Source organism: Staurois parvus, unplaced genomic scaffold (genome assembly GCF_062004578.1).
Source record: "Staurois parvus isolate SC_StPar_1 unplaced genomic scaffold, SC_StPar_1.0 ptg000525l, whole genome shotgun sequence".
NCBI classification, from domain to species: Eukaryota; Metazoa; Chordata; class Amphibia; order Anura; family Ranidae; genus Staurois; species Staurois parvus.
The window spans coordinates 10,323,017-10,337,525 of record NW_028318321.1 but is presented as its reverse complement, the minus strand read 5'-3'; the positions used below and the strand labels follow the sequence as shown (position 1 = coordinate 10,337,525).

General features: G+C 42.7%; 1 protein-coding gene across 1 annotated transcript in view; it reads left to right on the top strand.

Annotated features, from left to right (window-relative positions):
• The window catches only part of LOC149451737 (alpha-2-macroglobulin-like protein 1), a 224,293-nt gene extending 210,169 nt beyond the window's left edge, over window positions 1-14,124 (top strand). Inside the window, exons 32-36 of the mRNA XM_089690335.1 lie at window positions 7,469-7,559; window positions 8,557-8,628; window positions 12,063-12,165; window positions 12,348-12,389; window positions 14,000-14,124. Coding sequence (XP_089546461.1) covers window positions 7,469-7,559; window positions 8,557-8,628; window positions 12,063-12,165; window positions 12,348-12,389; window positions 14,000-14,007 — 316 coding nt within the window. The 3' untranslated portion in view covers window positions 14,008-14,124. The remainder of the gene's footprint in view (window positions 1-7,468; window positions 7,560-8,556; window positions 8,629-12,062; window positions 12,166-12,347; window positions 12,390-13,999) is intronic.
• Window positions 14,125-14,509: the final 385 nt, after the last annotated feature.

The following is a 14,509-nucleotide window of genomic DNA, read 5'->3' as shown; positions in this document are numbered from 1 at the left end:
AACTGTTCGCTCAAGTATCCGCCTTAGTGGTCAGCTTCCGGATTGTCCGCCCACCTTTTGCCGCATCCTCTTCGTACCCAAGGGTCCTCATCCTGCCTCAACGTCTGACGCTCTGTTATCTTTGAAGAAGCTCCCAGCTGAACTCAGCCTCTCCCTGGCGTTCTGTGATCGGCTATGCCCAGTTGATTTCTTCGGTGCTGGCGCAAGAGGGCTGAGTATTTTATGCACTGTATTTGGGTCTGTGGAGGTGGGCGGGTGGCGGGATGGGGGGTGGGTTTGTGGTTGGGTGTGGTGGGGGGAGTTTGTGGGGTGGTTCCTGGGGTTAATGCTTCTTCCCTGTGGTTGGATGACTGAGCATCCCCTTCCCTGCTTCCTATAGGGTTGTCCCGCCTGGCCTTGCCTTCTTCTCATTGGGTTATTCCTGTTTCCTGCTCTTGCTGTCAAGCGCCTTCTAGGGATAATAGCTTGGGCGGGGTCCCCTTGAGGTTCATTTCCCCTTTGCTCTAAGGATCTTAGTGGCCGTGCGGTTGTGGGGGAGGTGATGCTCGTCCCTTTTGTGATGATGGGGGCATTGATTATATTACTTATAAACATTTGCAGTATAGGGTCAGTGTTTTGTTTAGTATCGGCTTCACTGGTGCTGACCCTGGGATGTTTAGTCTGTATTTGCTAACCACTTGGGGTTCCATTGTGTTTCTCATTGTTAATGCCTGATTTTCGTTTGTTTTGCCTCTGCTAACCCGTTGATAACTTTGTTTTTTGTTAAGGAGATGCTTGCAATACTCGTCTTGGCCCTCCACTCTTCTACATTTGTCTTCCCTCGTTTCGGGCCTTGAGACCGTCTCCACATTCTCCAACCCTTCCCTTATATATGGGTTTTGGAGTTAACCAGACACTCGGGCTTGGACAGCGTGGAGACGGTTTTTTGACCTGATTTATGCCTCTCCGAATTTATTCCTGTGCCAGCCTGCGCTTTAGTGCCCCACACATGACTTACACTTTGCCACTTCATGGAGTTGGTATGCGACCCTTCCTACGCGCGTTTTTTCTAGAACCTCCTAAACCTTCTGTCACTACCGACCTCCTCCCGCCTCTTCACATATTTTCTCACCTGATTCCATATTTTGGCGTGACCACCGGCCGGCGGTGGCGTTTCTTCTCGTTTCGGCGTCCTCCTCGTTCCCCACACAGTGGGCTCTGTGAGCTCCTACTGATCGTCTATACGGCGCGTTTCACTATATAGTTTGTTTCCATTTCTTGCTTCTCTTTCTTCTCTTTCTCTTCCCACCTCCTTCTTACTTTCTTTCCTAGTTATCTTCCCCCCCCCCCCTTTTTTTTTTTTTTTTTTTTGTCTTCTCATAGGGAACAGCGGGTCTCTTCCCCAAGCCGTTTATTTTTTCCACTTTTTCTTCTTATTCTCCCCCCCCCCCTTTTTTGGTTTTGTTTTGTTTTTTTTTGTTTTTTTTTTCCCTTCCCTTTCCCCTCATCCCTAGTGCATTTTACTGACGGGTTACCATGTCGGCCTCCACCTCAGTCTCAGGATCATTGTCCTTGAAATGCCTTTCACTCAATGCCAAGGGCCTGAACGTGCCCGAGAAGCGTTCCATGTTGCTCTCCTACGTGCGTAAACAAAAAGCGGATGTGGTCTTTCTCCAAGAGACGCACTTTCGCCAGGATTCTATACCCAAACTTTTCAATTTCCATTTCCCTACAGTTATCCATGCTGCTAACCCTCTAGCCAAATCAAAGGGTGTTGCCATCTTACTCGCTAGACATTGTCCTTTCTCGGTGTCGGACTCCCTTGTTGATCCAGAAGGCAGATACCTGTTTGTAAAGGGTTTTTGTGCTAAGCGACCTGTTACACTGGCCAATGTATATGCTCCTAACACCAAGCAGGTTTCTTTCATGCGCTCAATTACCACCGCCCTGGCTGGGTTCCAATCCGGAATGTTGATTTTAGGGGGCGACTTGAATGTCCCACTTAGCCCGCTGTTAGACTCCTCTTCAGGTAGCTCCTTTCTGCCGTTCAAGGCCCTTAAGTAAATACGCACACAACTACAACATCTACAATTGCATGACTCCTGGAGAACCCTTCACCCGTCGGTGAAAGACTACACATTTTACTCTGCTCCCCATAATAAATATTCCAGGATAGATTATTTCTTCCTGTCGCAATCGGATCTCCCACTCCTCCATGCTGCTTCGATAGAACCTGTGGTTCTTTCAGACCATCACCCCATCACCATGATCTTGCGGTTCCCTGATGTGTTCATTCGCTCGAAATTTTGGCGCCTGGATGCTTCCCTTCTTGCAGATCCCGCTATTTTACAGGAGATACGCTCCAATCTGACGGAATATTTTTCCCTAAATTCCTCTCCTGATATCTCCCCCCTTACGCTGTGGGAAGCCCACAAGTGTGTTATCCGTGGCTTCCTCATTGCAGCGGCGACAAAGCGCAAAAGAGATAGACAAGAACATTTGAAATTCCTCACGGGCAGGATACACTCCTTGGAGAGGGCGCATAAACGGTCTCTGGCCGCGTCGACCTTATCTGAACTAACGAGTCTACGCTCACAACTTCTTACTGAACTGGGTAGGGTGGTTAAGAAATGATTCATTCTTTCACAAAAGCTGTATTATGAATTTGCTAATAAGAGTGGGAAGTTTCTCGTCAGAGCTCTCCGTGAACAAAGATCCAGCATGACGGTGCACAGAATTAGGGGTTCTGATGGCACTATGGCCACATCTAACCCTGACATTGCCACCCACTTCGAACAATTTTACACTTCCTTATATAATCTCCCTCCGGAACATCCCCCTCTGCCCACTGACAATTCCAGGGCCTCCCTGATTTCCGAGTTTCTCCGCCGTCACGGCCCGGCGGCCCTCTCGGAGGACTTGGCTGCATCGTTGGAAACAGACCTGACACTGAATGAGGTGCAGTGTGCTTTGCAACGGATGAAACCGGGTAAGAGTCCGGGCCCGGACGGCTTTTCGGCGGCCTATTACAAATCTTTCCTTGACATCCTGGGTACCCCTTTCCTATCGGCATTCAACACTTTCTCTCAAGACCCTCCACCTAAAAATCGCCTTCTGGAAGCCCATATCACAGTTATTCCTAAAGGTGACAAAGATGCCACACAGGTTTCTAATTATAGACCCATCTCCCTGCTGAATGTGGACATTAAAATCTTTGCGAAAATCCTTGCCAATCGACTTCTTCCTCTGCTCCCCTCCTTGATCCATTTGGACCAAGTTGGATTTATCCCGGGTAGGGAGGCCAGGGATAATACCATTAAGGCCCTCAACCTCCAACATTGGCTCTGTAAATCTAACTTTCCCGGTTTCTTCCTTTCCCTGGATGCGGAGAAGGCCTTTGATAGGATCGCCTGGGACTATTTGCAGGAGTCTTTGGTGCAATTGGGTCTGGGTGAGAAGATGCTCAATTTTATAATGACCCTGTATTCAGGCCCTACTGCGCGTGTCCGGGTCAATGGCCATTTGTCAAACTCTTTTCCTTTGGGCAACGGTACGCGTCAGGGTTGCCCCCTTTCTCCACTCTTGTTCGTCATTGCCTTGGAGCCCCTTCTACGGAAGTTGCGCTCTAACCCCGACATCAAAGGAATTGCAGTCTCGGATAAGGAATATAAGCTTGCGGCTTACGCGGACGATATTCTTCTTTTCCTTGCCGAACCGCATATTACTCTGCCAAATTTACTAAAGGACTTTGCATTTTTTCGTTATTTGTCGAACTTTAAGATTAACTTTTCCAAGTCTTTCGCTCTCAACATCACCTTGCCATCGGAAGTAGTTTCTGATTGTGAGTCGCGTTTCCCGTTTCATTGGGAAAGGGACTCACTTTCTTATTTAGGTGTGCAGCTTACCCGCAACCCTGATGATTTATATGCTAAGAACTTTTTACCCACTCTTCGTTCTCTCCAAGGGGATCTGAACAAATGGCACCGTCCTTGCTTTTCGTGGTTCGGAAGAGCTGCGATAATTAAAATGAACATCCTTCCTCGCCTTCTCTACCTCTTTCAAACTCTGCCCATCCACATACCGCTTGCCTTCTTCACATCCTGTAGGAGGCTCTGTTCTCTATTCCTATGGAACCATAAATGCCCGTGCATTGCTTATTCCCAGCTGATTCACCCTAAACTTAGTGGTGGTATTAGCCTTCCTGACCTTCACCGTTACTATTTGGCGTGCCAGCTCTGCCGTGTAGTGGATTGGCATGTCCACTCTGCTTCTAAAGACTGGGTGCAACTAGAACACGCCTTCTCGTCCGCACCCCTGATTTCGATCCCTTGGTTGCCGCTGAAACATACGCCTCAGGTCCTTCCTCTCTGGGTTTATTTGCAAATACGGCATTATCTGCTCTCGCATAAACCTTTCCGTGATTGGACCCGCCCTCTTACCCCTTTTGAGGATATTTGCTCGAAAGGAGAACCGCGTAAGCATTTGATTTCAGAAATTTACCCTCTCTTAATTGAGAATAGGGCCTATAACTCCCTGCCCTCCTGTCAGGCCTGGAATAGAGATTTGGATGATAATTTGGCGGATTCCGACTGGGCACGTGTTTTCAAATATTCTCATAAATGCTCCCTTAATGTCTCGACGCAGGAAAACGGTTACAAATTGGTATCGAGGTGGTATCGCACCCCTTCACGAATTTCTCATTTCAATCCTTCTTATCCCAATACCTGTTGGAGGTGTGGGGCTGCGGACGGATCATTTTTACACATCTGGTGGTCCTGTTCGAGCATTCAACCATTTTGGAAAGAGGTCCATAGGATTGTAGTATCGGTGACGACCGTGCCTCTGGATCTGTCTCCGGCCCAGTTTCTCCTCCATCATTCCTCCCTTCCGGAGAGACAATATCATAGATCTTTGGCCATGCACATGGTCAATGCGGCCAGACTCTGCCTTCCCGTCCTTTGGGGCTCTACTCGCCCTCCCTCTGTTCGTGATTGGCTTGTCCGTGTGGGTAAAATGGCAGACATGGAGGAACTAATTGCGTCGGCCCTTGACACTCCCACTAAATTTTCCCACATTTGGGCCTGCTGGATCTACTTCACAACTACTCCTACGTACAGGTCTCTTATGGACCATCAGGTCTGACTTGGTCCGGCTTTCCTGCTGATGTTACTTCTTTACAGTAGTTTTTGTGATAGGCACTGAGACTCTTTTCGACAATGTATCCCTTCCCACGCGACTCTGGCGTTAGCTTAACTCCTATCCCCATGCATGAGTAACCCCAGATATTGCTGTCATTACTCACCCCATATGTTCCCCCCCCCCCCCCCCACTATTAATTTATTTTGCAAATTTTTTTTTTTTTTTTTTTTTTTTTCTTCACCTTCCACCCCCATCCCCCTCTTTCTGTTTCTATCACTTTTCTCTCTATTTTCCTTTCTCTCTTTTCTCCTTTCTCTTTTCTTCTCGCCTCTCGCTTTGCTATGCTACATGGAACACTAGACATGCCATCCTATCACTCTCCCCACTTCCATCAACGTCTCCTACCGCAATATATGCCGATTTTGTAACTCTCCACCTTGCCATAAGTTTTTTGTCCAATTCCTACGTTCAGATGCCATGACCACTCTTCCTATCGCTACAGCCCTGCTTGGCGAAGCACGAGCGCAGGGGATATTATAAGATGCAATTACACCCCATACTATACTATATTGGCTCCGGTTTGTTGCAAGCATAACCTTATTGTAGTCGGGTTTTGTATTATTGCATTATCATTATCTGTATTCTCTTGTTTGAGTTACTGCTGTATCGCTGTAGGTTGTGCCTGCTGTTTCGCTTAGGCACCCTGTACATGTCTTTTGTACCATTATGTTCTTTCTTAATAAAGGCTTTCTTTTTGGAAAAAAAAAAAAGAAGAATCCCAGAGTGTCATCTAAAGACCTACAGAAATCTCTGGCATATGCTAACATTTTTGTTGACACATCTACAATAAGGAAAACATTAAACAAGAATGGAGTACATGGGAGGACACCACGAAGGAAGCCATTGCTGTCCAAAAAGAATATTGCAGCACGTTTGAAGTTTGCAAAAGAGCACCTGGATGTTCCACAGCACTACTGGCAAAATATACTGTGGACAGATGAAACCAAGATTGAGTTGTTTGGGAAGAACACACAACACTATGTGTGGAGAAAAAAAGGCACAGCACACCAACATCAAAACCTCATCCCCACTGTAAAACATGGCGGAGGGAGCATCATGGTTTGGGTCTGCTTTGCTGCCTCAGGGCCTGGACGGATTGTTGTCATTGATGGAAAAATGAATTCCAGAGTTTATCAAGACATTTTGCAGGAAAACGTACCACCATATGTCCGCCAACTGAAGCTCCGCAGAGGATAAGTGATGCAACAGGACAATGACCCAAAGCATATAAGTAATTCAACAAAACAATGGCTGCAACAGCACAGAATACGCCTTCTGGAATGGCCCAGTCAGAGTCCTAAACTTAACCCGATTGAAATGCTGTGGCATGACCTTAAGAGAGCGATTCACACCAGACATCCCAAGAATATTGCTACACTGAAACAGTTTTGTGAAGAGGAGTGGTCCAAAATTACTCCAGATCGTTGTGCAGGTCTGATCTGCAACTACAGGAAACGTTTGGTTGAGGTTATTGCTGCCAAAGGAGGGTCAACCAGTTATTAAGTCCAAAGGTTCACATACTTTTTCCTCCCTGTACTGTGAATGTTTACATGTTATGTGCAATTAAACCATGGCAACATCTAATGTTTGTGTAGTATTATGTTCAGCAGACTGTGTTCTTCTATTGTTGTGACTTAGATGACATTCAGAGCACATTTTATGCCCAATTCATGCAAAACTCCAAGTAATCCCAAGGGGTTCACATACTTTTTCTTGCAACTGTACATTCCCACATGCGCACTCCCTGCTCAGCATGGAATTCCTGCAGGGAGGTTTCCCGTACCACTCCTGTGTGAACTCAGGCTAAGACGAGCCTGGGTTCACACAGGAGAACTGGGGAGCTACATGCAATTTGGACAGGAATCGTATTCCTGTTCAAATTTCATGCTATTCTTTGCAGTGCAATTTGCTTCCATACATTTTGTATAGACGCAAATCGCACCGCAAAGTTTCGGTAATCGGTATTGGTACGCCTACTCTCCCATTAAAAAAAAAAAAAAAAAAGGTATCTGTGCATCCCTAATTGTTTTCTTTTACTGTTTGCCTGGAAATCTTCATTACTTCTGGAAATACTTGCACTACAGTATATTGTGGCCTGCATTCAGACCTTCATTATTACCTGCTGAAGATAGAAAATACATATTTATACATAAAACAACTTTTCTGCCAGCTGACAAAATTATTAACTGGATATTAAAATTACATGTAAACTCTTTATATGAAACCACAGTCTATTTTAGATGCAAGGAGCCTATATAACTTGGGATTTTTTGTTTCAAAACATATATAGTTATTCCGGTGAAGGGCCTGCTGCCAAAATGGTGGTAATCGAAGTAGACATGCTCTCAGGATTCATTCCACTTAAAAGCAGCTTGAAAAAGGTAATAGCCCAAGCATGTAGCCATACATTTCTTTCAAATCTGAAAATGATGAAATAGTGCTAGAATACTGTCTATACTGAATATACTAAATACCGAAATGACTTGGAGAATATACCAAGTATCAGTTGACATAATGCTACAGTATATCTTAACCAGCAAGCCTTATATCATGGCCTGGTATACATAATGTAATTTGCTATTTTTTGGCATAAACTTAACAGGCACAAAACAGTATATGCCAAGAAGCTCGTGTTTCAAAATATTGTAAGTGCTTTTATTTTGCATTTCTGATATGCTACTGAATCAGGTACTTGTGTGTCCTTATATGACCCTCACCAAGATTTAGGTAGACTCTACAAATTTGCTATGCTTACCCTAAACAATGTAGATAAAGGAGGTCTATTTATAAAAAATTGTTGTGTGAATGTCTCAGCATTTGCATAGCCATCATGAATAACCCCAGTAATGCCTCTAATATGTTTATTTTCTATGATAGTCGGTTCCATCTAGTGGCCATAATGTGGTATTTTTCTGATTGAGGTGTTTCAGGAAAATACCAGATTATGACCACTAGATGAAGGTCATAGGAAATAGACTTATTAGACACATTATAGGGATTGTTCGCAATGGCTGTGTCAATGCTGAAACACAGTTATTTTTTTTAAAGAGACCTCCAAGTGTTCATGTAATTCATGTCAGTCATTTCTTATATTGCTTGCCAAAATAGTGCTTAATGCTACATAGTTCCTGTTATGCCCTACCTCTCCATAACCTTCAGTCACTGGCAGATGGAGTGTTATGGACCATCTTTTGTTAGGGGCTCCCAATGTTCTCATTCTTTCCCTGATTGGTGCATAACCATCTGATATAGCTCAGGGTCAGTTAGTGTGTTCTCAGTGCTGTATTACTGGTTTAAGTGGCAGAGAAAAATAACTTGATATCTATGCTATGTGTGTGTTATTTTCACTGTCCTTTTGCTCTTTTACATTTATTGTAGTTGGAGAAGAATAAATCTGCAGTTGGAAGAACTGAAGTCACAGGAGATAAAGTGATCATCTATGTGTATAAGGTAATATATTATTATACATGTTGAAGGGAAAGGTTCAGAGTACTCACAGCTAAAACCAGTTTTCATTAAGTAGATGCACTTCCAAAACCAAGAAAAAATAATTCTCAAAACCTATACCCATTTCTCGTGGCCTCTCTCAGTCAAGACTGGAAGGGCTGCAGGATGTATCGTACAAGTATAGTAATACTGTTATAAAGAAGACACTGTGGATTTACTTAAGAAAAGTGAACATAAATGTATTTGTAGTTATTATTTTACAAAGAAAACATGAACTATCAAGCAAGAATGTACAAATCACTTGACCCCAGGAATGCACCTATCGCATTGTAACTTTTCAGGCACAGTTGCATCCGAAAAGGAATCAAATTCCATTTTCTCCTGGCCCCTGTATGAATTTAAAGTGGATTTTTCCCCATTTTACTAAAATCCACATCAGCATGCATCTCTACAAGCTGATGTGAATTCAATTTACACTTTTTTTATTTACTTACCTTTCTTGTGTACACGTCATGATTTTCTTAAGACACTGATGACATAGCCCTGGCCACACTCATGACCCCTGAGAATGTCATTTCATCAGTGCTTTCAAGGAGATCTTGTACCTAATCTACAAGATCTCTCAGTATTGTCACACTCCGCATGCATAACGTGGACAGCATGCAACTCATCTCACGCATGCCCCCTATGGCATTACAATCCAGCCAGATCTTGGAGAATGCTTTTTTTTCTCAAAAATAGATGAATGTAATGTAAGCCTCATGTCCAAGTTGAGTTAAATGACATCACTTGCTCTATCTCACGCGTGTGCAATACAACTACGGTGCTCAACTTAAATGAGTACACCCCTTTTGAAAAGTAAGATTTTAATCAATATCTCAATGAGCACAAGAACAATTTCCAAAATGATGAAAAAAATTGAGTTTATAGAACATTTGTTTACCTCATTACATGAGAGCCTGGATGCTGGATGGAGAGTGATGCTCAACTTGTCTCTTCAGCTTTTCCCATAGGTGTTCAATTAGGTTCAGATCACTTTCACCCTGTTCTTCTTTAGAAATACAACAGTGGCCTCAGATGTGTGTTTTGGATCATTGTCATGTTTGAAAAGTGCTCAACGACCAAGGGCACAGAGTGATGGTAGCATCTTCTCTTTCAATATAGAGCAATACATCTGTGAATTCACGATACCATCAATGAAATGCAGCTCCCCGACACCATCAGCACTCATGCAGCCCCACAGAAGGCCACTGCCACCAACATGTTTCACTGTAGGCACCATGCATTTTTCTTTGTACTCCTCACCTTTGCGACGCCATACAGTTTTGAAGCCATCAGTTCGAAAAACATTTATCTTGGTCTCATCACTCCAGAGTATAGAGTTCCAGTAGTCTTCTTTTTCAGCATGAGCCCTGGCAAATTTTAGACAGGCTTTTTTGTGCATGGGCTTTAGGAGAGGCTTCCTTCGTGGACAACACCCATGCATACCATTCCTCTGCAGTGTACGCCATATTGTGTCACAGGAAACAATCATCCCAATTTGGCTTTTTACTTCTCTAGCTAACTGCAGTGAACTTGCATAGCGGTTTTCTACAATCCATTCTCATTAGAAGACTCTCCTGTCGAGGTGTTAACTTCCATGGACGGGCCTGCATGTCTCTGTGAGATGTTTGCAGTTCCGTCTTTGTTACATTTTTGTATCACTTTTCCTACAGTATTCTGACTGATAAGTAAAGCTTTGCTGATCTTCTTGTAGCCTTCACCTTTCTTGTGTAAAGAAATTATTTTCTCTCTCAGGTCTTGTGACTTTTCTCTTCCATGTGGTGCCATTGCTGACAGCATGAAAAGGGAAATGGTTTTCTTTATGTAACACCCTTTTATAATCAGCTGTCTGATGGACAATTGTTTAATGAACAATTAGACTCACCTGTAGTTGAATTCTTGTTAATTATAATTTTGTTGTCTAAAATGTAGCTTCACTCCTAAGACTTTCATTGAGGTGTATTCATTTTTGCAACATGGTTTTGAATGAATTTGTTTGGAAAATTATTTTTTGTGTTTGTAAATTATCAAATCTTGTTTGCAATCAATGGCCTGCATTTGTGGGAGTATTTTGTAGTATAGTGTCCCATAGAAAATGTTGATTCTGAAAGGAAAGGAAAGATTTTCTGACAAATCTGTTGGGGTGTACTCATTTATGCTGAGCACTGTATATTTCGAGCTGACCCGAGACATATATTTTGAAAATGGCAGGGCAGGAGCATAGGCAGCAGAGAGGCAGCTTGAAAAGGACTAAAAGAGAAGGAGAAGCAGCACAGAGATATGTAAGTGTAGTTGTTTAGGTATATTGTTTTGGATATTTGTGTCTTTTTCTATGAAGAGGGGAGTCCTATTTAGCACCAACAATAGAGAGGCAGTCAGTGTTACCCCCAATGTGTCTCCTGATTCATACCAACAGATCAAACCTGGTTATAAGTTAGTATTTATCACAGCACGAAATGCGTAAAAACATTCATTGCTCCTGCACTGTTTGTGATGCTTTTAAAATAAATGAAATAAAATATTTGAGGAAGTGCAGCAAATTCCGGATCCATTTTTTATCTAACAGAACAAACCTGTTGCTCAATATTGACCTGTGTTCTTGCACTCAATCTCATGCACCGGACTGCCACATCCTAGTGTTATATAATCCACATATACAAATGTCCTTATAGTTGAGTTTTACAAGTTTACAAGCTTCACCATTAGTATTCTAACCTGACTATTTCTCCTGTCATCAAACAGGGCAAAACATTTCAATTGCCACATCTATCAGGTTTCCCCCAGATAACCAACTGGTTTACTAAAAAAAGCCTTACTGACAAAATATGGAGGCTGCCATTGGATTGTTGACTTATCTTTCTGAAAATGCTAGTTGTATGGCTGTTTTGCTAATAACATTTGTGTACATGGGGGTCACTGAGCTGGAAGACATATGAAGAATAAAGCGAAAAGTGTGGGGTATCAAAAAAACAGACATATAGTACATACTTATATGGCTGCAGCATTGCTCCAATGCTGTAGCTCTCCCCTCCTGGCTCTAAGACCGAGAACTGAGCATGACTGCTGATCACTCAGTTCTCGGTCTTCACTGAATAGAGAGCAGTGACTGTCAGTCACCACACACTGCTTTGCCCCCCTGCTCACTGAAGCTCTGGACTGTGAAGAGGAGAAGAATCGGCTGGCTCAAGCTCTCAGTGTCACACTTAGAGGCTGAGCCAGCTGCCAGTCAGGCATCTGGGTGGATGCTGACATTAAAGTTGGGATCCTTTCATAGTCTGGACTGACTGTGTGGATAAAGCCCACTGTCAGCTGAATCTGGGTCACAGTGGGCCACGTCAGTAATGTATTCATACAGTTTAAAGCTGTTTAATCTAATGTACTGTGTTCTTCCATAGCTCACACATGAGCCTGTCACCTTGGTGTTGTCAATGAAACAAGAGGTACAAGTGAACAATCTACAACCCGCAATTGTGAAGGTCTATGATTACTCCAATCCAGGTACAGAGCAGTAACAGGTTCTTACAAATCTTATATAGCACCAAGATTTGTAAGTTTTCAGTCATGTCATAGTTTAGCAATATATTGACTCAAGGGCACAAACTGCATTGTCCTTCCTGCTGGAATCATTTTACCTTGTGGCCATGCCATTCCTAACATGATAATCTTTCTTTGTGTTGTAGATAATCTTGCTGTTGCTGAGTATAATTCTCCCTGCAGTACAGGTACTTTATGGTATTTTTCTAATTCCATGTTTTTGTTTATTTCCATGTTTTAATACCTCATGAAGGTCAAGCCCTATAGAATCTCCCGCAATGCCTGCTAAAAGCAGGCAATGCATAAGTGCAAATAGGCTACATGTTCACAGATTTTCTCTTAAATCACACAGTAATGATCAGGTGACGAATGTCCTGTTACAAATAAGCAATATTGACACTGTTTATAATACATGTCTTTATGCTCATTATCTACAGCCTACAGGAAAGGTGTCATTATAGGGCAATGAACATTCTGCAGGCTACTGGCAAAGGTGTCTTCATGTAGAGCTGCAGTGCCAGTTCCTACTGAACTACTGAACTACATCCACGCATAATACCTGTGTGAAATTGGAGGCAGCATTTCAAAATTCAAAATGCATGTATAAATTAAGTGATAAAGCTACTATTAGCATATCCAGCTCTGTGTGAAATATTATTAACAATGAAAATTAGATGTTCGGTGCATAAAATTAAAAAATGCAATGTAATGCGTGGACCAATCTTTTTTTCTGAAAATGTCATTCACATGGTAATTCCATTATCATCTTCTGGCTTTAGTTTTCTGTTAAAGGATTCCCAAGCTGTCTGGCTCTAGGATGGTACCACTGGCTCTGCTCCAGGGAAAATGCCCTGCCCACTAAGTAACACTCACTACATGGTTTACTGGGGATGGGAGTGTGCCAATTGCAGATCTCTTTCTCTGAAAATACTAGTTTCTGGGCAGCCATCTGGTTTTAGTATGTTAAGTTTGTGATCTAAACAAGTTTGCATTCAAAGCTACACTTCAGTTAGAAGAAAAATGCTCCCTTGCAGTGGGGATGCCCCTGTACTGCAAGGGTTAAATGCTCGTTTAGGTCTAGGGGGCTCAAAAAGCACTTTTACATATTTGACCCTCCACTCCTGCAGGCTTCCTGTAGGCTGTAAGTCTGGTCTGCGCATCATTCTTTTCCCCTATACACCGGCAGTCGCAGGTGCATGCACTGGACCTGAGGATGCCGAGGGGATGATCTAATGCTGGCACACAGGGGAGTAGAAGGAGAGCACCAACTGCCAGAGGATCAGGTAAGTAAAACTGCCTTTTATGGCCCTTGAACCTAAACATACATTCAACTCTTGCAGTGCAGGTGCAGCCCCACTGCAAGGGAGCACTTTTTCTTAACCCAGAAATAGACTTTAAGAATTTCTCACTTCTTTCTGACTTCCCTGATCTACATACCTGTCTCTGGTTTGTAACTTGAAGTATTGAAGTCTGTGGCTAAGCATAACAGCCAGGTAATTAGCATTTTGAGAAGGACCAGTCAGATGTGGAGGCCACAATATTTCTGTCAGCACAGGTCTCCACTGACATCAGGACTGACTTCTCCATTCTAAAAGTGCTCCTTGCCTGGCTGTTGTGGTGATCCAGTAGATTTGGTCTAAAAAACTGTGCAGATCCAATTGTGACTTCACTAGCTGCATACAGTATGTTTCAGGTTAGTGACTCAAAATACTTTGATTTTGTCCAAAATGAACTATGAATATACTTTAGTGCAATTCTGAGCGGATGGTAATTATATTAAACCTTTCACTCTTCACAGGTTCCTAAAATGGAGAGGACATTCTTTAACAATCTTTAACTTCATCAAAGGACAATACATTTTACATCTGACCTACAATACGCTAACAACCTTTAATGCAATAAAATATTAATTTGATTGGAAAATGTGTTATTCTAAAGCCTCTTAATGGCTGTGTCACCCATGGCAATGAATGAATGAATGAATGAATGAATGAATGAATATAGATTGAGAGCAAGCCTCCTTTTGATGTATCCTTATCCTTAAATGCATAGGAAGGTTTGAGAAGCCAAGAAGGTCACCTATTATATTCCCATTTTATAGGCATTAGCACAAATCCACATTTCCTTCTAAAAGTATAGTTATGCTAAAATAGTAATATTTTGTAAATCTATGAGAACAGTCTTTACCTAGGAATTAGCATTTATTCTAAAGAGACACTCTCACTTTGTCCATTTAGGGAAAAGCAATGGTGTCTTTAAAAAGCCCAGCCAACAGATATTCACTTTTCTAGTGGTCCCCCCCACTGCC